This window comes from Epinephelus moara, chromosome 5, assembly GCF_006386435.1.
Source record: "Epinephelus moara isolate mb chromosome 5, YSFRI_EMoa_1.0, whole genome shotgun sequence".
In the NCBI taxonomy this organism is placed as follows: domain Eukaryota; kingdom Metazoa; phylum Chordata; class Actinopteri; order Perciformes; family Serranidae; genus Epinephelus; species Epinephelus moara.
Window position 1 is genome coordinate 4,260,564 of NC_065510.1, and position 25,817 is coordinate 4,286,380.

Sequence of the window (25,817 nt, forward strand, 5' to 3'; positions counted from 1 at the left end):
AGACACTATGGACACTTTAGAGACACTATGGACACTTTAGGGACACTATGGATACTTTATAGACACTATGGACACTTTAGAGACACTATGGACACTTTAGAGACACTATGGACACTTTAGGGACACTATGGACACTTTAGGGACACCACAGCTGTCTGCTGTTTTGCACATACAATCACTTGCACTAGATGTGCTCCCTTTATCCACTGCTCATTATTATCCACTTCCTATGTTTTTCATTATTATTATTATTATTAGTGTTATTATTATTATTATTATTGTTATTTATCGCCGACTCTTGGATTTTTGTACTTATTTGCATGCCTAGTTATTTAAGTTTTTTAAGTTTAATTTTGAAATCTTTAATCTGACTCTTTCTCCTTGACTGCTGTAACACTGGAATTTCTCAATTATGGAATCAATAAAGGTGTATCTTATCTTATCTTATCTTATCTCTTATCTCTTATCTTATCTCTTATCATATCTCTTATCTCTTATCTTATCTTATCTCTTATCTTATCTTATCTTATCTTATCTCATCTCTTATCTTATCTCTTATCTCTTATCTTATCTTATCTTATCTTATCTTATCTCATCTCTTATCTTATCTTATCTTATCTTATCTTATCTCTTATCTTGTTGACACTTTCTGTGCCATGTAGTGAGCATGGCAGCATATTGATGCCAAGCCGAGAAAAAAACACATCTGAAACAAACAGATCTATTTTCTTACGCTGAGGGAGAATAAATGAACCTTAAGGAACCACCAGGTTAGTCAGTGATAGAAATAAACATGCTACCTAGCTAACGTTAGAGGTGCATCATCATCATCATCATCATCATCATCATCAGAAGCCTGTTATTAACCCTTCCAGCCCCAATATGTTTCATATTCATGTCTCCACACACATTACCATTGCTTGAGTAACTCCTGAACTCTCACTGCCGTCTGATTCACCAGTTAAGGGGAAACATAAGGAGAAATATAAATTTGCCTTTTCCAAATCCTCCTTAAATCAAAAGGACAAAAGTACGGTCAGCTTGATGTAGTTAAAGTGTTGCAGTAAAGTCTGGTCCCTCTGACTGATGTATCTCTGAACTAATCAATTCCCAGTGATTTCAGCGTCAGACAGCGACGCCAAAAGCCCCCATTCACAGTGGTATGATACGACGCAGGGCGGCATCAGTTTGTAACGTGGCCTGACAGAATCCTTCACAGTGACGTGACACGCTGCCGGTCGGCTGGACGGCACCGGTTGTGTCAGTATGATATGCAGCTAGGTGGTGTTAGTTTGAAACGCTGCTGGTAACAGGAGGGTGGGCGGGAGGGGAGGTGTGTGGGTCCAACAAGCACCAGATTTTCACCTGGAAGGCAGCTGTTTGCTTCCTGTATGAATATAGAGCCAAACCATGATGCTTTTGTTGACATCCTGTCCAGGAACGTCAGCAGCAGATTCTGCAGGATATAGCGCTTACATGATGCAAAAGTCCACTGACAAAGTGACAATATGTGATGACCAGGGATGAGAACGTGTTGGATATATTATCATATATGACATCACAACGGTCAGCTAGTTTAGCCCATTGGTTCCCAACCAAGGGGTCGGGCCCTTCCAAATGGTCACCAGATAAATCTCAGAGGTTGACAGATGATTAATGTGACAGGAAAAAAGACATAAATCTGTGTTATCATACATACACTGAAAAATATGTGCTTTGGTTTTATTTGAGGCTCACTGGTGTTTGTGATTCACATGCACTAAAACTGAAACTCTCCTGGTGGGGGACACACCACTTACAAAGACGGACTGATGGATTCACGTCATCAACTCATGCATTGAGTAACATTACAAGTTAACGTTCCACCTTAAAAGTTGCCGGCAGTCGGCCCAGTGAATGAAGTTATTTTTTTCTCTTTCATTTTATAGTTGTAGTTTACTGATGTATGAACAGAGGTTACATAAAACCAGAGTGACCGTCCTCTACTGACCAATCAGACTGCAGGGTTTCTAGCTCCACCTTTTAGTACCAGATCTGTGTGCTAGGTACCCCAACAGAGGGGGGACCAAACATGGGGATGCTAAGGAACGCTTCTGTTGGTACCATCCACAACTTTCACTGTGGAGACGGAAACTGGAAGCACAGGGAAACTGTTAGCATAGGAAAATAAATTCAGCTTCTGACATTTCAGTCAGTCTGATATTCTGTGAACTCTGTGATCCTGGCTGTTAGCAGCGTGTTAGCTGACCAGATACAACATGTGAATCAGACGGCAGTGGAGGTGGAGAGGTGTGTTAAACATCAACGTCTAAAAATGTGCAAAGATGTGAACATCAAGAGAGTTAAAGATATCCATCAGTTGCTGATGAGGATCAGAAGATCAAAGTTAAGTGGAGTCAGATGGAGATAACAGGACTCAAACATGCTAAGCATATTTCTGCTGCATGTTGTGTCATCCTGTCGATTGTCCACATACACATAACTTCAAACTGTTAAATCATTTTTGAAGCCTCTCCAGTGTCATTTAACCTGAATCTCTTTGAGTTTGGGACTTCTGGACTCTTACTTTATTTAACCAGGTTTGTCCCATTGAAATCAAAAATCTCTTTTTACAAGGGAGACACAGAACAGCAGCAACACAGCGTTTCAACCACAGATAGAAATTCACAAATAAAAGCACATCGATATGAGTGAGATAAAACAGCTGCACACAGACAGCCTGGACTGCATCATTTTCACGGTGGTTTCAGAGTCGTTTAGGTCACCGTGTCACGGAGCTTGACATCATTTTGCAGATTGTTCCCTGCTGTGGGTGCAGAGAAACTGCAAGCTTTTCTTTTTCCTTTCAAATCAGTTCTGACTTTGGGCACAACATGACGCAACATATTTCATATTGAAAAGAGACGATGAGTAGGAAGCTATTTCACCAACGACAGCTCTGTGAATAAAAACATAGCAGTGACTGGGGCGGCGTGCACATAAAGCAGGACAATTCACTTTGGAGCAGAGGCGTAAGGTAGTTACAACGGGCCCCTGTGCCCCCTGCTTGCTACACGCCTTAACTAGCTACCATAAAATCTTATTGTCACATGATCATGATTGTAGTTTTTTATATTTCATTTATGGTTTATGTGGAGTAAGCACACATTTTATAACAGAGGGATCCCTCCTCAGTTTCTCCTCCTGAGGTTTCGACCATTCAATCCTCGTAAAAGGGTTTTTTGGGGAGTTTTTCCAGATCAGCTGTGAGGGTCCGAGGACAGAGGGATGTGTAACGTGTGTGGACCATGCATGTGCAAATGATGACTTGAAGATATTGTTGTCCAGCATTTATTCCTCCTGCAGAAAACAACATGACACACTAATCGCCCTCTGGACACCTGGTTCTGCACCTCTGCTCCTGAACACACAGAATAACAACATTTTACACCAGAAATCAGACGTTAAAACTGCAGCGCTGTGCTGATCACGTGACACAAGGCGCCTCGCTGTACCACAAATGGCGGCAAAAAGTTAACTGAACAAAACTCATGTAAGAGGTCACAACAAAACAAAACAGCAGCTACAACAGTGAACAATGCACCAAAGATTACAGAGTAAATACTAAAGTGGCGCAGCAGCACTTTTCAATGTGACTTACCTGCAGATGTGCAAAAGGCCACTGTAAGAGGCAGACAGGAGGAGCTACGGAAACCCAGGAGGTACAGAGGAGGCGATGTGAATCAAGAATAAAAATAACTCAGAGATAAACGTCACAAACACTCTTACTTTTTAAATGATAAATAAAACTGACAAAATGTAGTTTAACAACAAGAAATAATTCAGTTACATTAGCTGTAAAAGCCTCTGAGGCAAATTGTGATTTGTGATATTGGGATTTATAAATAAAAGTGAATTGAATAATACCTTTAGTTAAGCTGCTACTGGCTATTTACCAAAAATAGACAAATACAAATAAAGACATGATGGAGATGGGCTCACTTTTCAAAGGTGTATAAATATAAATAAACAAAGTTTTTCTTTGAACACAGGCACATTTGTGAAGTGACAATTTAAATTACTCACGAGGACCTGTTTTCTGCCCGACATATAGTCTCTCTCTGTGGGCCCCCCCACCACATGGGCCCCAATACAACCCTATTTACACCCCTGCATTTGAGTATGAAACAAGATGGTGATAAAGAGATCCTCAGTTTGTGATGAATCTCAGAGCCCATGAAACATGCCATCCAACATGTGAAGACAGCGAGCAGAGGCAGTCATATTCAGCACATCACATAATCAGTGACTCCACTGATCTCTGTCTCACACAAAAAGGGGGGAGGGGCATGTTGGTCAGCTGTATCGTCGTCTCCTCTCATGAGTCTCTGGTGTTCCCGCAGATCTTCGGTGGCCTGGTCTGGATCTTGGTGGCGTGCACGCTGGTGGTGCCACAGAACCCTCAGGGCTGGGTCATGTTCGTCTCCGTCTTCTGCTTCAGCTTGACTTTTATCTGGATGGTGGTGTTCGCCTGCGGGGGGCATCGCAACAAAGGCAGCTGGGCTGCAGCAGTAAGTCACACACACACATTTTAGCCAACACGTTCTCACTCCCAACTCATCAAATATCACAGTTTGGTCAGTGGACTGTCACATCTCCATGTGACGTGCCGGGTGGCCTCCGGCGCCTGTTGTTAATGCTCTGGAATGCTGTGTCGATTTACGTTTGTTACCTGCATTGTGTCTTTTAAAAATACACCTTGGTTTCACAGGAAATGTTCAGTTTCTGCTGCTTATATTCAAAACAACCTACGGTGTGGCTAAAACACCTCGTATATGTGTGTTTACTTCCTCGTGCAACACAAGCATGTGGTTAAGAAAGGTTTAGAAGAAAACATCATGGTTTGGCTCCACATTCATACAGCAAACAGACAGTGGTGGTGAATGTTCATATAATAAGCTCTGAGTCTGAGACAGCATCAAAGCTATTTTTGCAATTTCATTGCAACAGAACAAAAGAACATATATATCACATTTTTTAGTGAAGAAGCTACTTTGAAATCAGACCTTTCAGGCTGCAACAATCCCTAAAACATCCTGCGAAACCCTGGAGGGACGGATCAGCTACTGTGAGTTAGTCGAACTACATCAGGATACTTATGACCCACCTCAAAGTAATATTCAATAAGCTGATCAATACTGGGCCGTTCTGCTGGGAGCCGCTGAGCAGAAATACACAGATGACTCTGAGGGAACGAAGAGGAAAAGTACTGAAAGGAAATGCAAAGACAAAAAAAATCTCGCTGTGACCCTTGGGAGACCCCGTAGCTAAAGTCCAGTTCAGACCAAAGATTGGTGACGAGATGAAACCGTTCCAGAACGTCGCAGAGAAAAGTGTCAGCGGTTTGAACTGGCCGGTCTGAGCTGGACTCAAGCTGGCTGATGGTGTCACCTGGCTTTAGACACAGCCGCAGGCGTTATGTTTTGGGGTTCTCGGCCCATCTGTTGCACACGTACGTCTCGCTCTTGTGAACACGATATCTCAACAATGCCTTCAGGGAATTTCTTCAGATTTGACACATTGAACGCAAATATGAAGTGATTAGACTTTGGTAGTCAGAGGTCACCCTTTCATCTCGCTGACTTGGTGTGAAGCGGCAGGTTACAGCGTGACAGAGCGGAGCGTTGACAGTCGTTCCCTGTTTCAACTCGTCTTGTCGTGAATCTTTGGTCTGAACTGAGCTCAACAATCAGTGCAGCTGTGAGATTGGACCATTTGTGAAAGAGACCAAATGACTTTGTTTCTTCTCAACTTCTGATTCTGAATTCTCAGATAACGGGTCATCTCGTCACCTCGTCACCTCGTCACCAAACTGCTTTAACAAACGAGACAAAAGAACCAACTGTGACACCGACACGTTTTCCTCCCGTGTCAGAGTAAAGAGAGAACATGATTTCCTCTGTTATGAACAACAGGCGCTGTGAATGCAACACGACACCATGACACACCAGTTTTGTGTAACAATAAGTTAGTGTGTGTTTTGACTCTGCGCCAGTGCATTACTGACCTCTCACCACAGACAGTGTCTCACATTCTTCTCTTGTCTTCCTCTTCCTCTTCCTCTTCCTCATCTGTCAGGACTTTGCGTATCACGGCATTGCGGCCTTCTTCTACCTCAGCGCCTCAGTGGCTTTGGCTACAGTGACCCTGGGCTTAGATGATGGGACTGGCTCCCAAAGCTACAAGCTGGACATCGCTGCAGTGGTGAGTCAGACTGTTTCCTGCTCTGAGTGCACGTTTGTACTTTATGATAACCTGCTGCATGTTGTTAGAATGCAGAACGAAAAACCTGAATTATTTCTGTTTGAGGAGTCGGACTGCGTGTCAAAGTTTGGGCTCGTTTTGTTTCTAAAGCTCGGAGAATTACACAAAGTGAATAAATCACAGGTAGGACATGTACTGTTCATGTCCTCCTGTAATTTGTAATTTGCTCCCACACATATGATAATCTGCCTTGTACACCTGGCTGAGGCGTCGAGTGGAAGATACGACCTTGATATCCAACAGAGAGTTTTGTTGTTGGTTGTAATTTAGTCCATATTGTCCGAGACTGTCCTGTCCAAAAATAAGACTCCACAGCTCGTTTGGACAGCAGCTTATTACGACTCTATTTATGTTAAACGTTAAGCAGCGACCTCTGGTGGTCACAGTGATTATGACAGGACCTGACGCCAAAGGCCACTTTTCATGGCAGTATGATGCGTCTCCAGGCGGCACCAGGGGCAATCTCGCCATGGGCACCAAATATGCTAGGACCACCACAAGGTCACCACGACCACAGACAAGTCAGGGGAGAATGACGAGACAGAGAACTGATGATGTCATTCAGGCTTACACACAATCAGATTGTGAACGTCACTGTTAATGCAGGCAGTTGTGTCAACTAAGACAGTGGTTCCCAACTGGTGGGTCGCGGTCCAAAAGTGGGGACCACAAGTGACTCGCAAACGTGTTTGTAAAAACACAAAACAAAAACACAAGTGCAGTGAACTTCTGGCTCTGAGCTTTTATTTTGAAGTGCTGTTTCCTGCTGTAGAGTGAGTGACTAACGGCAAAGACGGTGGATAAACCAAGACGGTCCACTGCGAGTCAGTTTCCTGTATCAGTGTCACGTGGGGTTGGCGACCACCACGCCCCTTTAGGAGACTAACAGCAGGTCCTGAGTCCATTGACTTCAGTGGGAGAAATGAACGTGATTACAGATTATGGCTGATTCTTTCGCCCCATAGTCACGGAAGCAAATATTGGACCCATTTATCACAAGCCACATATCTTCAGAACATTCCGACACCAAAATGGCAAATTTCAGACGGACAAATCAGGAGAAAATTTACTTTGTTCAAGACCTGTCTCTGTCTCAACAACACACTCTCGCGAGATCTGGCAACAGATATCTCCTCTCTGGTGCTGAAATCAGTGCAGTTTCACCAAAGATACTGGATTAAAAAAATATTTTTTCCAGCGGATATCTTAGTTACAACATGATTGAGCTAGCAAAGCAGTTTTGTGTTGCTATGTGTGGTATTTATTCAGTTTTGGGAAATCACGATGTCTAGAAAGCATCAGTGGCTGCAGCTGACAGGGACAGCTAACAGCAGCAGCAAAGCTAACATCAGGACGTCATCTGTTAAAAGCCTCCCGTTGTCGGATACGACATGAAACTACTCCAGTTAGCTCAATCATGTTGTAACTAAGACATCCGCTGGAAAAAATATTTTTTTCACGGGCCATTTATTTATTTAGCTTACGGCCAGTAAGGGTACACACATGTTGACAGAAGCGAGGTTGGGGATACTCGTCTTTGATTGGGGTACAGGGGACAACGCCTACTTAGGAGACCGGAAATGTATACCATTTCATACAATGGGAGGATATTGCTCTTCCTGAGGTTTCTACCATTTTTTTCCCCGTTAAAGGGTTTTTTTGGGGAGTTTTTCCTGATCAGCTGTGAGGGTCATAAGGACAGAGGGATGTCGTATGCTGTAAAGCCCTGTGAGGCAAATTGTGATATTGGGCTTTATAAATAAAATTGATTGATTGATTGATTGATTGATTGATTGATTGATTGATTGATTGATATTGTAGGTGGGCCATCTTGTAGCAATCCAGTATCGTTTGCTAACGGTCAGCTACTTGACAGAGACAAACTAGCTCAACAACACGGCCAAACGTGAGTATGACGCTGAACGTACTGTGTTGACCTTGAACTAATGACTAAGGAGAAATCTGGATCCTGTGGCTGAACTAGGAAATCTACCACGGCTTTTCTCCTGCAGGCCGACATTGTTGTTTGTTTTGTCAGCTGACAGTTACGTGGCTGCTGCCGCTGGTCGACAGGTTACGCTCCTAACAGTTTCCCCGGCCCTCACCGTTACGTGTTAAGCGGATCAGACCCTGTTTTCTTCCTCAGCTCTAAACCAGCTGACGAAACCCTCTGATTGGCTCTTAAAAGGTTCATTCTGAACTCCCATTGGTCTGTTCACAGCACAACACAGGTCAACATTTTGAAGTGAAGCTACAGCCAGCAGCTGGTTAGCGTAGCTTAGCTTTTAATCTGCTGCCAGCCTTGTCTAAAGGTTGATATCACTGAATGCACAGTGCTAGATTTACTAGTTGAAAAAAACTGTTCACAGTATGATTTTATCGAAGCCTGAATGACATCATCAGTTCTCTGTCTTATCAGTCTCTCTTGACTTGTTTGTGTTTGTGTGCGTCGTCACGGTGACGTAAACATCACTCTCTAAACTTTAGCAGCAGCTCTGTATATCTGCTGGCTACGACAACTGTCCAGTGGTGCAGAGCCATTCAGGCAGATACGCTGGTCTGTATTGATCGGTCAGGGAAAATCAAACCCGCTCCACAACAGAAGCACACTGCCAGAGTGAAGGTGGAAATGTCAGTTGTGTCTGACATCAGGCACAGATTGTCCTGGTTTATCTTGGTCCTCAGAGGAAGAACCTCGACCTTCCATCCAGTCACATCTTCTCTTTGTCTCTTCAGGTCTTCTCGTACGTGGCGACTCTCCTCTACTTCATCCACGCCATCCTGTCTGCCATCCGATGGAAATCTTTCTAGAGACAAAGCTGATTTTTGAAGTTTGAACATGAAGCTGCAGCACGCTGACGTGAAGATGAGGGGAGGGCTGACGGTGATGGAGGCTGACTGCAGAGGCGTTTGGATTCTGTATCACCGCAGCGTCTCTCAGCGTCCGGCTGTATGAAGCAGGAGGGGTTCAGGGATTTGAAGTGATGACGTGAAGAAGTTTCGGCTTCGTCAGTTCTGTCGATGGATCCACAGAAGCTGCGGAGCGTGTCAGCAGGTTTACAGCCTCACACATGACTGACGCTGAAGCAAAAATGCTGATTAGACTGGTTTTTATTTCTGAGCTGTTTCTGACAGTTTCTATTATTCTGTCCACCCCCACATGTTCTGTGAGCTCTGCCTCCTCTGAGCGCCCTCACTGCTGTACCTTTGTTATGGCTTTCCTTCAGATCCGTCTTCCTGTTCTGCTCTCAGCTGATGAAAGAAAGATGTTGATGTGGCTGAATTCAGGCTGTATTTTTTTATAACTTTCTCAACAAGAAGATCAAATTAAATATGGATCAAAGCAGGAAATTAAACCAGGCTGTATATTGAGACTTTTGTTTTTGTAATCTAAGCCTTGATAACTTCATTCATGCTTCGTTTTTATACGTTTTTGAGACTGTTGACGTCACTGAGGATGAATAAATGTGTTTGAAACATTTGAATGAAAGTGTTTTGGTCACTTTATTTAGCACACCGCTCCAGATGAACATTCAGGATCTTTTCATAGAAAAATCCTCAAATAAATACAAACAGGAAAAAGTGACTCAAATCTTTGTTTTTTAGCAGAACAGTTCTGTGTGTGACAGCTCGCCGTTCACTGACCGACAGCTTTAAATGTTTGTTTCCAAAGTCCAGCTCAGACCAAAGATTCACAACAAGATGCAACTGATTTAGATCGACACAGAGAAAAGTGTCAGCGGTGTGAACTGGCCGGTCTGAGCTCGACTCAAGCCGGCTGATGGTGTCACCTGACACTCAGCTGGTCAAATGGCCGGCAGCTGGTTTTAAAGCACGTCACCTGTTTCAACAGCCAATCAGCTTGTAGTGAAGTCTGCTGGTCAAGTCAAAATGACCACAGACGCCGTGTTGGCTTGCTGCAGCAGGTGCTCCGTCCCCACAGAGCCCTCTGTTTCTGTCCTCACGGTGTGCCGGTGTCAGACGGTGGGTCGCTGCTGCTGCTGGCTGTATGTGCTTATGCCCCGCCCACACACACACATTCTCATTGACTGATGAATTGGCGCTGGTTATTTATATTATTGTGGCGTATTGATTATGAATACAGTCCATCTGATGCTGGGTTTGTTTCAGCACTGTAGCCAGTATCTCACTATCACTATCCTCATTCAGATTTTAAGAAGCATTTCTTAAATTCCCTTAAATTTGGCACAAACATCCACTTGGAAACAAAGATGAACTGATCAGACTTTGGTGGTCAAAGGTCATAGGTCAGCGTGACCTTGTCTGTCTCATGCTTGTGAACACAATAACTCAAGAACTCTGTTAAGGAATTTCTTGAAATTCGGCACAAACATCCACCTGGACTCAACAAGGAACTTATGAGAATTTTGTGGTCAAAGGTCAGTGTGACCTCACAACATGTTTCTGTCCATAACTGAAGAATTCATTCACTAATTCTGACCAAACTTGACACAAATGTCTAACAGGATAAAATAATGAAGGTCAAAAGGTCAAAGGTCAGCTTGACTGTGACATCATCATGTTTTAACGTAATATCTCAGGAACAGAAGGAGAGACATTTGGTCAGATACTGAATTGGTGACTCTAGTCTTGAAACTGTGCTGACTGTATAGATCTTCTGTGTGTGAAGCATCCATGTTTTCACTGCCATGGATGGAGACTGTAACTGCAGCCAATTTAACGGTGTGCTCGTGGAGGCGTACAGCCACGGGGTGGTAATTCAGCTTTTGTGATGTTTAAAACTTGTGTACATTCACTGTAAATAATCCAGTAACTCCAGATCAGGCATGTCGGGTAATGCTGCTTCAGTTTCAGCTGATGGATTCGTGAGTCTGCCGTCTACTCTGGGCAGACTGAACGAGAGTAAATCCTGACTGCTCTCCATTACACTGTTGCTACAACACGACATCATGTGCTGTGTTGTGTCGTCTCCAGGGTAACAGTGGGTGGGGTGGGGCAGGTGAAGGTGATGCCGGCTGTTGACACCTATGAATATTTCATCAGCAATGACATCAGGTGAAGCGAGGAGGGCAGAGAGGTCAGAGTTCACACACCACTGAGAGGGAGACACTAGGCTCGTTGGAGATGAGCTGCGCCTCACCTGGAGAGTGGACGAGATCAGGCGGCAGCAGCAGGTGACGGTGACAAAGAGCCGCAGACGAGTCAGAGACACACTTACATCCTGTTAGATCAGATTTTTTTCCATCAAACTTATTCCCAATGCAGCTTTGACATTTACACCAGACACTGATATTACCTCAAAACTACACCGATAAAGAAAGAAATCATTACAATCCATAAAAAGTAATGAGCAGCAAAGTGTGAAACACACCAATAAAAATGTGTTTAATAATTGATGAAGAAACTTTTGTTTGTAATGCAGCTTTTCAGATGTTTCCTGTCTGAAGAAATCAATCTGTCACAGTGTTCAGATGGTCCATCCCTCCACACAGACCATCTCCAAGGCTGCAGTGACACCGCTAGTTTGGTTCATCCTAGTTTTGGTTTGGTTCCTGTTCACACTAACTTTTTACAAACGAAACAGGAGGAGTAAAAAGGAAGTTGTACCGACTCCCTATCTGTCTTTCATTTGGCACCGCAGCTGCATGAGGGGGCGTAGCTGTCCTCCACATTCTGCGTGTAATCCGCAACCTCCTCCTCGTCATCATCATCCACATGAGCTATCTGAGTTATGAAATGATTCTGTCTATGATTTATGTCTTGTTGTGGCTGATTCTTGGTCAGATGTCTCTAAAGGACCTCACAGAGGCGAAAAATGCAGAAAATCAAAACTGTTCGGAAAATTTCAATGATGGACAAAAGTTTCAGACTCTGTGCCAATGTGACTGACACAACATGAGGTCGTATATTTTTAGACGTGCGACAATTTCAGATGAAAAAAACCAGACTCAGTGTTCAAAGGTCTGTATGAAGACATCTCTCCTCCAAACATAACACATCGTACTGCTGCCCAAAAGCTCATTGTTTTAGGTTTGTTGTACAATATTTGGAGGAGCCAGCTGTTTCGATTTACAACACATTTAAACACAGTTTTCTTTGGCTTATGGCCTTAAACACATCGTCTCATGGCATGCTGGGAAACTCCGCCCATTTAGCCCCAACATGCCACAATATGTTAAGTGCACAATGCTAGAGTTGTTTATTGGCCTGAAATGTCAGGCGAAATATGCTTTATAACTTTTAGTCAAATTAACTCAAAAACTGTTTCACTCATTTTCTGTAACCACTTATCCTGTTAGGGGTCAGGGGGGGTGGAGCCTATCCCAGCTGACACTGGGTGAGAGGCGGGGTTCACCCTGGACAGGTCACCAGACTATCACAGGGCTGACACATAGAGACAGACAACCATTCACACTCACATTCACACCTACGGACAATTTAGAGTCACCAATTAACCTGCATGTCTTTGGACTGTGGGAGGAAGTGGGAGCACCTGGAGGAAACCCACGCTGACACAGGGAGAACATGTGGGAGCACCTGGAGGAAACCGACGCTGACACAGGGAGAACATGTCAGAGCACCTGGAGGAAACACACGCTGACAATTGTCGACACAAAAAACATTTCAAAAAATTGTGTCAAGCTCACAGGGTTGAGTTTTTGTAGCCCAGATTGTATTTTGTTTTTCACACTAACATTTTGTGTAGTGGATGAATTGGGGTTTACAGTGTACTCCTGTGACTGTGTGTGTTATTGTCATTAGAAACAGAATTATTCTTTAGCACTTTGGAACAGGTGGTTAACCTGATGGTTGAACAAACTTGATGAAACTGTCCACTGACGCTGGCGGGACATAATGTCCAAATATTCAGGCTTAGTGTTCTTTATACTGGTGCCCAACCAGCAGCACTGAGAACAACAACAAGAACATGAAACCAGGTTTAATGGAGTATGGCAGGGAGTAAATACAGGGCAGGCTGAGACACACACACACACACACACACACAGTGCGAGGCTGATAGGCAGTATGGCGGGTCAGTGAACTGTGGCTGTGATGTATAATTGATGAAGGCAGCAGGTGATAATAGCAGAGCATCTCCATGAAACTAAAGACGATGGAAGCCGTGCAGACCAGCCAAAACTACTTCAGTTTCCTTTTGTTCTGGGTCTGTTTGTCCTCCTCTATCTTACACATGATCATGCTGTGGTCTTATGAAGGTCACTATATCCAAAGGTTGTTTCGGTGACAGTTTTTATCCAGTCGTTTGTTGGAGAGTTTGTCTTCAAACTTTTCTGAGCAGTAGATGTTTCTCTGCAGCCACAAGTATGTTTTTATCCTGGTCAACTGGTGCCTGCTGTGTGTCCTCGTGCACAAACGTCCATGAAGAAAATGTCAGCACACAGGTCTGACCTCCAGCTCAGTCAACACCTGCAGGATGCAACGAGTCCTCCTGATGAAATAAGTGAATGTATCATTTTGAAGTAACGCGAAGGTTTGACCAAGAGAGAGCTGCCCCTTCATGAGAAAAGACTTTCCAGTGTCTCAGCTGAGACCCTTTCATATCAGATGGCAGCGCTCTCAGGGTCCAAACAGGTACACAATGTTGGGCCTTGGTGACGCAGTGGGCCCAATCCAAAGGTGTAAGCATTGGAGCTAAACCCACTACAGCCCACTATGCCTTCCCAGTCTATGATCAGATACTCTGGAGTTAACCAGAGGTCTGGACCACGAAGCAGGATTTGGAGTCAGCGAGGTCACTTCAGGGTTAACTCTGGCTCTCAGTCCTATGAAGCTGGTTCTCTTTTCATTGTGATAAATCACCATGGTAACTGATGATGTCACTCATCATTAACAGCCCCGCCTCTTTCACATGAACGTGCTGGTGGCTGATAGGAAAACCCAGAGTTGACTGAACTAGTTCATAACCAGCTCTGTAGCAGCAGTTATCCAGACGCTGGATGTGACGGGTGAGTCAGAGCAGAGGAGGAGGAGATATCCTGGGGAAGATGAACTGCTTTCACAGTACTGAGGCCTCAGTTCAGCATCAGTTACCATGGTGATTTGTCCCGGTAAAAAGAGAATCAGCTTCATGGTTCTGAAAACCAGAGTTAACCCTGAAGTTACCTCGCTGACTTCAAATCCTGCTTCGTGGTCCAGACCTCTGGGCACCAATGGGTTGAGAGTTTTAAGCCTAAAAGTTCAAATCTCTTCTGCTGACGCTGCAAATATGGGCGATGATTTTAATTTGTTAGCTGCCGCCGACAGAGGAGACTGGGATGTGTGTCGTGCAGGAGGAAGGATTACTGCGGACAAGGAATATAACATTTACCTTTGTTGACAGAAGATGTGCAGAGTGTGTTTTATTTTCTGTCCTGTTTTACATTAATTATGGTTTAATACCTCTGATTTTATTGTACGTTGATTCCTTTGTTTTCATGCTCATTTTATATCATGTAATTTTCTCATTGTAAAACAATTTGTGCTGCGTTTCTTGTATGTGAGGTTCCACCCAAAATAAAGTTTTCACCATGAAAGGGTTTCCTCACTTCCTTACTGTGATGTACTTCCTGTTGAAACAGGGTTTGAATTTGAAGCAACCAATGGGATAGCAGTGGGAGACGGCTCAAAACGTTTGTGATAGTTTTATTGGCTGAGTTTTTAGTCCCCCCCACTTGTACAACATTTCACCAGTTTCCAGGATGTAACTTTTTCCAGGATGGTGAAATCCCACATGTTCAAGAATGAGTGTCAAAATGAGTTCACGTCTCTTTTTGTGTTTAAAATGCTGAATCAGTCTCAGACTCCACTCAGAGGCTGAACAAGCAGCACGTTCATTCTGATTAACGAGCTAACGAGACTCACACACCTGTTACTAAACCTGCTGCAAAGGAAGGAAGGCAGCTGCCCCGTGTTTCCAATCAGCAGCAGTGTGTGAATCAGACTGAACTCTAAAGCTGATGACATTTTCACACTGATGAAAAAACACTGGCCATCGAGCCTCAAGAGGGAGGACTTTAACAGACGCCTTCATGAAGGTCAGTATGTGGACTCTTATTAAGTGATAAGCAGTGAGCAGCAGTCACTGTGTGCAGTTTATTTCAGCCTCAGCCTGGTGTTTATGTTAGGGTGACCATATTTTGATTTCCAAAAAAGAGGACACTCGCCCCGGCCATGAGATAGCCTACTTAAATGATACTTGCAGTTTACTCAAAGATGCCTTATAATTTTAATATATTTAAAGTTTATATGTATGGATAGAAAATTCAGTTATATTACAAAATAATATCTCTCAAAGACAGAAATTTAGATAAGCTTCTCAGAGGTTACTCAACTTGCTTTTATTATGCCTAAAATAATAATCTTTTTGCAAGTTCCAATTGTACAAAAATAAATATAAATGTAAAATAAATGTAACACTGGAATGAAATAATGATAGAAATAATGTCTCCTGTATTAGAAAAATCAACTTGTAAAATAATATCTATCTTTTCAAGTCTTAATGGACAAATAATATGAAATAATGTTCTAAATAATACCTCTTCTGTATTAGAAAATCCAACTTTGAGCTCCCCGGCACCTTTATTAGACACAGAAACATATGTGCCAGCTTTGCACACGGTGCACTCAGCCTCCCATATATCCCGACCGGGTTGGGACGGTAAATTGGGAATTTTTTCTGCAGTTCATCTGTGAAGCTGCACTTGAGCTTCGGCATCTTGGAAGCTCAGAATAATGCAGGTGTCTGCTGCTTCCTCGTTGTGAGTGTTGGAGATCCGCCGATAAGGCAGCCTCTCGGGGATTACACACACACACACACACACACACACACACACACACACACACACGGAAAACCGGACATTATCATCAATTTATAAACATCCCCCGGACGCCCCGGACAGATTGTGAAAAGTGGACATGTCCGGGCAAAAGAGGACGTTTGGTCAGCCTAGATGTGACACATGACAGTTGGAGCGTCCGTGTTACTGGTTCAGTAGCAGTGAAGTCACTGCATCTTATGACAAGGCCTTCATGTAACATTACCCACTGCAGGGCTCGATGTCATCACTCCTCAGCCCCCAGAAATATGGATTAAAAACTTCAGCAGCCACATTTGCAAACTTAAAGCATTCATAGATGAAAAGCCAAATCAATAATAATTTTTATTGATGAATAACGATAGTTGATGAGCAGACTTCCCAACCCCCAGGCTGGGAAAAACAATTACTCATATGCTGACACTATTAGCCTGGTGGACTGGTGATTGTTTTGAATTCTTCTACATGTGGAATATTATCTCCATATGTATGACAGACAGGACATACAAAGGTTGTTCCCCCTCACTGCCTCGAGCTAAGAAAAAAGAAGTCTGTGTTTTTGTCGCCTAGATCTGCAGAGATGAAGAGTGATTTTAATAATTCTTTTATTTGTTTTAGAACAAGTCTCCTGGACCCTCCACCCTCTGGTTCCCACGTGGAGTCCCTACAGACTGATCTACCACCGCCCAGCTAGATCTACAAAGAGTAAGTGTCATTTTGATTTTCTTAAAGTCTGTGTTGTGTTTTGGTTGGCCTCTGAGCCTACCTGTCTGTGTGATTATCCAACATGGCCTCTGAGCCTACCTGTCTGTGTGATTATCCAACATGGCCTCCGAGCCCACCTGTCTGTGTGATTATCCAACATGGCCACCGAGCCCGCCTGTCTGTGTGATTATCCAACATGGCCTCTGAGCCTAATCATAATAACAATAGTCAAGTTCTTACAAAGTAGTTGAAACTAGCTCCACCTCGGAACCAACCACTACTTTTGCTGCAATACTTAAACTACATTTTTCTCCCTCAGAACTGGTTCTTTTGACGTGTTGTCTGACCACAGCAGAAATCAGATGTGTTTATCAGAGTGAATGTAAAAATAATTAGGCAATAAACATCAAAACACAACAATAGATGTCATATTTGGGTTAATATTCTACTAAGCTAGACATTGTGTCATCCATGTACTGTGTTTTTTTTTTTTTTTAATTTTTTCTTTTTTTTTTTTTTACTGCAACTGAAACACAACACGGGAGCGGGATGGGACAGGACTGAAAATCCACTCCCATGTCACCCTCTACACCCCGGGGCATGGACGGTAGGCTGCTGACTGTTACGCTGTTGAATAGTTCTACCCTGGCTAAACAAAAGCAATCTACATGCACCAGTTCAAATAACATTCTTACTGTTATTAGTTATGTATAAACGTACCTGCTCACTGATTTTCGCCACAGCTCCCACACTGAATTCCCTGTGAACTACAGAACTCCCATGTCACTTTGCAAGCTGTCATTCCGATCGAGACTGGCCAATAGAGATGTGTCTTACAGCTTTCAGTTTAAGCCCCGCCCACCAGGTTCAACTTTTTGCTCGCAGAACTTTTTGACTTGCAGAACAAAAGACTCGCAAACAAAACTTTAGGATTTGCATTTTTTAATCAATCATGTTTTGACTGCAATATTGATACTTTTGCTCTCATCTTTTTTTTAATTGCAAAACCTCCTGTTTGATTGAATAATTAAGAAACAAATGTAGCTCCATATTGTTGTTGTTGTCATATATATTCTGTTATTAGTTTGTCATTTTGTTCCCCCATTGATCATTTTAAAGTTTTTGGGTGGAGGCTTCAAATAAGCCCATTTGGGTTTTTTTGCCTCTCCTCCTTTTGTCTTCAAAAAAACAACCTATGACCAGAAGGTCTGAAGAGCATCGTGTCAGTAACATCAGCGTGCAGCCGCTCTGCAGTCCGTCTGCTGTGACTGAGACAAGTTAGTTTCCAATAAATGAAAAATAAGAACATTCAGGCTGTGTCTGTGTGTTGACGTAAACTTCCGTGTTCCTCTTTAATCATAGGAGTGTCTGTGAATGTCCATCCAACACAACTGTATGTTTTTGTGTTTTGTTGACTCATGTTGTCCTCGACCTGTCCCACACTGCAAAAAAGTTGACAATCCCCCACGAAATGATTCGTTCCACTATAAAGATTTAGTCCATTCTGTTGGATAACATTTGGAAGCTGCAAGATTAAATAATTTTATCCCCACTCAAGTTAGTGGAGCGATAGACTGGATGTCAGCCGCTGCGCTGTGTCTTTTTTGCGGCCATAAGTCTGTAGTGCACCTGCTCATTGGCTACATAATGCAGAATCAGTGCTAATAATCCAGGTAATTTCATACTATGAAGCGTTTTTTCACTTCATGCACCACTGAGCAGTTTTCATAGGAATGAACGGGGGCCCGCTGCCAGCGCTGTGTCCAGGTAACACACTCAACTCTGCTAAACCTTCTGATTACTCCATCTTTACCTCCATCTTTGCTCAGACAAAACATTGTTTAATCCTAAATGACCTCATTTTGAATAATACTGGAGATCCCAAACTTTCCAGAGATATCAGTTATTTTAGGCTGAATGATGGTGAAATGTGTCAAAATATCACACTTGATGAAAAGATAAATAACAAGTCTGATAAAGATGTAGTCCTGGGACTGAATCTTTCACTCGGTGTACTCGTCATAGCGCTTCAGTGAGGAGTTGGAACGATGAATGACACTGGGCCTCATGCAAGAACCACTCGGACAAACAGACTTGTTCTGAAGTCGCACGTACAAGTGATTCAAAGAGGATTTGTGGCATTCACCAATTTGTTTTGCACCTCACAAAAAAGTAAGAGAGGTTCAGATAAAAATACAAAGATGTTCCTGCATGAGACCCATCCCATGTGATACTGTCAGTCAATGGTTAATGGAGCTGCACTTTTCTAGTCTTCCAACAACTCAAAGCACTTTCCTACTACATGTCACATTCACACACTGGTGGCTGAGGCTAACATGCATGGTACTACTCATTTACACATTCACACAGTGATGGGAGAGCCAACGGGAGCAATGTGGGGTTTAGCATCTTGCCTAAGGATACTTTGACATGCAGACTGGAGGAGCCGGGGATTGAACCGCTGACTTTCCAATTAGTGGATGACCCACAGCCACTGGCATGGTTTGGAGAAACACGACAATGAAGACTTTCGAGGTTGAAGAGAAGAAAACGCTCAGGAAACCATCGACAAATGGTCACAAAACAGCTGTGATTCTGAATCCACTGAGCAAGTTTACAAAGTATTAACAGTGTGCAGTTAGTAACACTGAGTATAAACACACATATTAATTAAATTATATTCAAATATTTGTTTCTTTTTCAATTTAAAAATATCAGCATATTTTCTTTTTTCCTTTCTTTAAATCTTTCCTTTTCTAATCTGAGTTAGTTTTATTAAATTAATTTATTTCCTTTAAAAGACAATGTACATTTGATACAGAAATACTGTAGTCAATTTCTCGCTGAGTCACTGATCTGTCAGAGAGAAGCTGTGGAGCTCTGTCCTCAGTCCTCAGCTCCCAGTCCTCCAGTCTGAGACACCTGGACCTGAACAACAATGACCTGTGGGATTCAGGAGTGAAGCTGCTCTCTGCTGGACTGAAGAGTCCAAACTGTGAACTGGAGACTCTCAGGTCAGGTTTAATATTCTGTTGAACAGATAACTATTTAACATTTGCCAGATATACAAAGACACTAGGCATCTTCCAGCTCAGTGTTTTGTTTGTACGACCCCAAACTGTTTGGATTCAGTTTAACCGCTCTCATCACCAGCAGGCAGCTGTTTTCACCAACAAGCTCTGATAAACCCGCCATGCACTATGACCAGCAACAGAGAGCAGACAGACACAGTTAGATAGGAGCAGCCGAGCAGGTGAAGAATCATGAAGAGAGATTGTTCTGTTGGTGAACACCTGCCCCCCTTTTGTCTCATCTCAGGACTCTGTACAGGTCTCTCTGATATGTGTTCCCAGTGCTGCTGGCTGCATCTTCAGAAGTGTTTTTTTGTGATCTCAAACATGTCTGCTGGCTAACAGCAATGATGAATAAAGTTTTGGAGCAACACTAACTTTTAAATTCAGTATTTCCAGACACTTTGCAGCTTCATTCTGCTCTTGTTCTCTGTTGTGCGAGCTTTGGCACGTTGCTGCAGAAGAACCGTCTGCTAACACACACACACACACACACACACACACACACACAGATGAAAATAAATATCATTTTGTGTGTGTTTGTGTGTGTGTGTCTCCAGGCTGTCGGGCAGTCTGATCACAGAGGAAGGCTGTACCTCTCTGGCCTCAGCTCTGAGATCCAACCCCTCCCATCTGAGAGAGCTGGATCTGAGCTACAACCATCCAGGAGACTCAGGAGTGAAGCTGCTGATGGATGGACTGAAGGATCCACACTGGAGACTGGAGACTCTCAGGTACGAGCAGACAACAAGAGCTCACACAGTCAGTACGTTTACATGTATTGAACTAGTTCCGGTTGACCCGAAGAGGAACCTAACAACAAATAGAGATGGCGGAGCATGAATGTAGTTTCCTCATCCGTCCAGAAGTGCATCTTCTGCTTCTCGGTCGCCATGGTGTTTGTTTGTTTGTTTTTCCAGGAGTTACTTCACTGCTGCTACGTCATCTCCTTCTTCTTCTTCTGGATGGGCGGAGCCTCTGAGTCAGCACACCTGTGTCACCTGTGTGGATGCTTCATCCCTCCTACAGTTTGAGCTGTGTATATGAAATGCACGTTTCCTGTTGTTTCAATGCATTTACAGCAGCTGTGGTTGTTTTTGATGAATGTGATTTATTTAATCAGTGGAAACTTTTCCTTCACACTGTCACTGTGTTGTAGTCAGAGTTGTGGAGGTGAATCACCTTTGTTGGATAATTAATTGTTAAAATGAGGAACTATGATGTCTAGATAAATGTTCTTTGTTATTCATTTTCTTCTGTCATCAGACCAACAAGTCAAACTATCCTCTAATAAAAGATGAGACTGAAAACCTGCCTTCTGCTCCTTTTGTCCAAACAGACAAGTCACTGAGTTGTAGATATTCTGGAATCAGACTGAGGCAGAAAATCAGAACTCATTCAGCTAAGTAATCCTCAGAATTTACTTCCACTGGTTTTTATGAAAAATGAGGTGTTATTAGAAAATAAACCAGCGACATTTGATATTGACCACCGGGGACTGAAATATCTTTCCAGTGGGTGTGGTCCTAACTGGGCGGGGGAGGGGAGATGCTAACATCTGCCTTACATGACTCTCAAAGGGAGTTGGTTTTAAGATTATTTTGTGTCATTTACACCATGACTTGCTCCGTCTGCAGTCGCATGTATGCAACACATTTTCAGGACGCTTTGCAGGAAGTGAAGTCATGTCCAGACCAGCCCCATCACAATGTTAAAATTCTGAAGTTACAAATAAGACTGAGCTAAAATAATAAATTCATCCATTCAAATCAATCTAAATTTGAATGACCTGAAAGTGATTTGTAAAATCCGAGATCAATCTTTTAATATCCGCTTTTTCTCACGAGTCTGTGAAGCTTTAACCCTGTTAATCTCGCCGGTAGTGAACGGTCCGCGGCACTAAGCTATGAATAACCATAGTCTTTTTAAAGATATTTTTTGGGCCATTTTTGCCTTTAATGGACAGGACAGGTAAGTATGAAGGGGGGGGGGGGGAGTGACATGCAGCAAAGGGCCACAGACTGGATTCGAGCCCAGACCGCTGCAGCAACAGCCTTGTACATGGGGCGCCTGCTCTATCCACTAAGCCACCGACGCCCCATGAATAACCATAGTCTTGAGAAACTCTGACGTTACCGGCTCTTTACCTGTAACTGTTAGCTCACTTTTTTTATGCTTTGATGTGAGTTATCATTGTGCTGCAGCAGCCGCTCCTCCTGCCGTCTGTGCGCCGGGCTGCTGCGCCACTTTTACAAGCACGCACACACACACACACACACACACACACACACACACACGTCTGTAGTAGAGATGCCGCCGTGCAGACAGGAAGTGGAGATAACTTGAGCTGACGACAGCTACGCTTGTTACTGTGAGTGCAGTAAAAAGTCAATACTTTATCAATACAGCTGATCAGCAACATGTAGAGAATATTTCAGTCTGCTCTGTCCGCAGTCTGTCATCCACCGCCGCTGACATCATGTTCTAAACAAGCACAGAGGCTTTACAGCTAACTGTTACTAACAAGCTGAAACAACAACAGCTGTTGATGTCTGACTGTTCAGCTCAGTTTGTTTCATGTCTTAACACCTGTGGTCATGTGACCTGTGGTCACGTGACCTGTAGTCATGTGACCTGAAGGCAGTGAGTCTCCTCAGCAGCAGAGAGGACAGGAGGACTGATACTGACTGATGTCTGTGTTCTTTATTCTTTCTAAACTTCAGTATTGTGACGTCAGGATTTATTTTATTGACATTTGTTTCCAGTCAGACATTGAGTGTATATTGTGTTTTAATCTTACTGTTGCCAGGGATGGGCAGTATTTCTATTACTTGTATTTAAAATACGTATTTCAGTTACATTTGAGTATCTTGTAATTTGTATTTGATAAGGCCGATAAAAAGCAAATGTCATTTGTAACAAAATACTTTTGAGTGGAGTAATTTTGTATTTAAAATACTCAATACTTTCTCCATGGATCAAAAAAACAAAAATAATTTTTTTAATTTTAATTTTATATACTTTATTAATCCCCGAGGGGAAATTCAATTTTTTTTTTTTTTTTTTTTTTCCACTCTGTTGTCAATTACACACGGGTCCGAACACACACATGCACAAACTGGACCTATACATGCACTAAGTGGAGAGATGTCAGAGTGGGCTGCCCATGACAGGCGCTCTGATAGGCTACACATTCTTATAATATTAACTGTAATAATATTTTTTACTTCTTTTTTTTAATATATATTTTTATCTATATGTTTTTTTAAACTTGGGCCCTTCAGTGACCTCGTGGTCTGTTTCACTGGACTGTGCATAACATAGGAAACTGTATGTTGTTGTGGTTGATGCTTGGGATGAGTATGCTACAAATGAACTGCCTTACGTGGGATCAGTAAAGTTGTCTGAATCTAAATCTGAATCAATAAATAATATTTTAGTGTAGCCTACATGTCCCTAGCTTTTCTTTCTCTTTGTCATTTGAAAAAAGTTGAAATGAATTCATATGTTATTATCACAGTGTCTGTGAATATTTTATTTGTTGATACAAAAAAGTTTATGGGCTGTTAAGGTTTAGTTACACTTAGTTAGTTATGTGACTGTACACCAGAGCTTTGTGTTTATCCTATAGCCCAAACCTGAATACTCTGCTTCACCAAACAAGCACAAATTTACAACAGCTGCGTCCAAATTTGCTACTATCACGCCATTAATGGATGAATCATGGTTGTTCTTTCTGGTATAGTTAGTCATGGTCTCTAGTTGCAGCATGTAAATTTTCAGCATTTTTGGTCAAGGACTTTTTGAGTTATTCACATAAAGCTTTGTGGACCGACCGACCGACAGAGTGACCTGTAGAGCTGCGGGTCACTGCTAAAAAGAAAAAGAAAAAAGTATTTTCTGTATTTGAAAATACAAAATACATGTATTTAATTTTGATGCATTTATTTGAGGGGTATTTTGGTCCATCTCTGACTGTTGCTGCTGTAGAAACATTTAGTTATGAAATATTCAGTTTTAATCCTGTTCTGATTTTATTCTTTTTAGAAAATAATTCCTTATGAAATGTACAGTATTAGTTCTCTGAGAATCTTTTCTAGCAAAAATTAGTTTTGTATCTGAAACATAACTAATATATTTTAACACTAAAAAAACAGAGGAGATGGTGCTGGACCCTCGGTCAGTGGGGGCTGAGGTGAGGTTGTTTGGTGTCAGTCACAACATTATGTTTTCATTCTATCAGGCAGTGATGGAGAGTGTTATCAGGTATGGGATGACGGCGTGGTTCGGCAACCTCTCTGCACAGTCCAAATCCAAGCTGCAGCGCCTGGTACAGGCTGCTATGAAGGTGATGGGGAGGACTGAAAAGCTCTCTCTCTTCAGTCCATCTATGAGCAGTCTGTACTCAGGCAGGCAGGGAGGGTGTTGGTGGGTCCGTCTCACACCCTTCATCCTGAGTATGAGCTCTTGCCTTCTGGCAGAAGGTTCAGACTTCTTAAATGCAAACTGAACCGTTTCAAACACTCATTCATTCCTAATTCCATCAAACTGTTAAATAGCTCATGAAGGCTGGGAAATATTGGGGACTGTGCAATAACTTGGTGTTCTGTATGTTTTTCACATTTTGTCTAGCTGGGTTTTTGATCTTTGTTTTCATTCTTTTTTTTTTCCTGTTGGTTTGTGTCTTATGAGTGTGTGTGTTTGCCATTTCCTGTGTCTTTGCTGTTTTGTGTATATTTATTGCCTGCAAGGCAGCTGGTGTATGCACTAGAGTCCACCACAAATTTCCCCTAGGGGACAATAAAGTATATTCTATTCTATATTCCCAATCGAATCGATATTGAATCAGAAATCAAACTGAATTGGGACCTTGTGAGTGGAAAGAATCATCAGTAAGAATGTCTCATTACTTCTGCCACAGCCCGACACACATTTACAAAAACCTCCAGGCAGATAGTTTAAGTTTATTTACTTCAGATAATCCCCACGTCATAGATGCTAATTCAAACCATGCTAAGCAAACACTGGCTTCATTAAAGGCCAGAATATGCTGGAGCGATTATAGATCTCATCTGGTCTGGGAACACCTCGTGGTGCTCGTGGTCCTCCAGGAGGGCTGGAAAGTGTTGATGGGGAGAGGGATGACCGGGGCCCTGTGTTTCCTGATGGACTGGGGGCTCATCCTGCTCTCCAATGTGCTATGTGTGAGCTCAGTCCTGCGTGTTCTTTAATGAAGCAATAGGAGAAGATATTCGGTCTCAGTTAATGTAGTTTATTAAGCAGTAAAGGAATCGTCCCTGACGAACAACAAAGGTGTGTCAGTTCACGAAGTCTGACCTCCTGTCCTTTCCCTGACCCAGTATATTTGAGCGTAACAGAGTGTCATTGTGCACGCAAGGCGTTGTCCTCTTCTCATTGGCAGATCCACTTCCTCCTTCACCACACCACGCCCCTGCCTCGTGTTAATCTGACTCCTTCCCGCTGGCGGTGGGGGCGTGGTTCCTGTTTTGAAAGACAAGAGAACAACACAACTCCCTACACGTGCTGTACCTTACTATCTGTACATCACTTTCTATTCTTTTTACCATATATGAAACTAATTATCTAAGCATTGAGGTATGTGCTCCTCAGACTTCATGTCTCTTCCTCTCCTGTACTTCTCCACTTCTACAAAGCAAACACATTCAGATCAGCTGAAATCATCTCAGTATTCTCATTGTTCACACATCTAAAACTTATATAGTGAAACACAACTGATAGTAAAACACATAAAATCATTCTATTCCCAACATTCCTCAGCAAATACGCCGATGCAGTAGAAAGGAGGCTTCCGAAAGTGCGATCCATGAGCTCCTGTTTATTTACCACCAATTACATTTCTCAGTGGTCCTACATGCCAACAGGAGGGTAAAACCATAATAATAAAAGACTCATTAAGGCT

The 25,817-nt window shown here is 42.7% G+C and overlaps 2 protein-coding genes and 1 long non-coding RNA gene across 4 annotated transcripts in view; all 3 read left to right on the forward strand.

The window, feature by feature from the left end:
* The window catches only part of LOC126389875 (myelin and lymphocyte protein-like), a 15,931-nt gene extending 6,157 nt beyond the window's left edge, over positions 1–9,774 (forward strand). Inside the window, exons 2-5 of one of the 2 annotated variants that reach the window (XM_050043831.1) lie at positions 4,383–4,550; positions 6,118–6,243; positions 8,125–8,209; positions 9,040–9,774. In XM_050043831.1, coding sequence (XP_049899788.1) covers positions 4,383–4,550; positions 6,118–6,243; positions 8,125–8,190 — 360 coding nt within the window. In that variant the 3' untranslated portion in view covers positions 8,191–8,209; positions 9,040–9,774. The remainder of the gene's footprint in view (positions 1–4,382; positions 4,551–6,117; positions 6,244–8,124; positions 8,210–9,039) is intronic. The other variant, XM_050043830.1, reaches the window with a different exon arrangement.
* Positions 1–25,817, forward strand: part of LOC126389801 (NACHT, LRR and PYD domains-containing protein 12-like) — a 140,056-nt gene that overhangs the window by 80,098 nt on the left and 34,141 nt on the right. The window lies entirely within an intron of this gene.
* On the forward strand, positions 15,187–20,878 carry LOC126389888 (uncharacterized). Its single transcript, XR_007569906.1, has 4 exons — positions 15,187–15,320; positions 16,719–16,805; positions 20,437–20,610; positions 20,797–20,878. It is a non-coding gene; the product is annotated as an uncharacterized LOC126389888 (long non-coding RNA).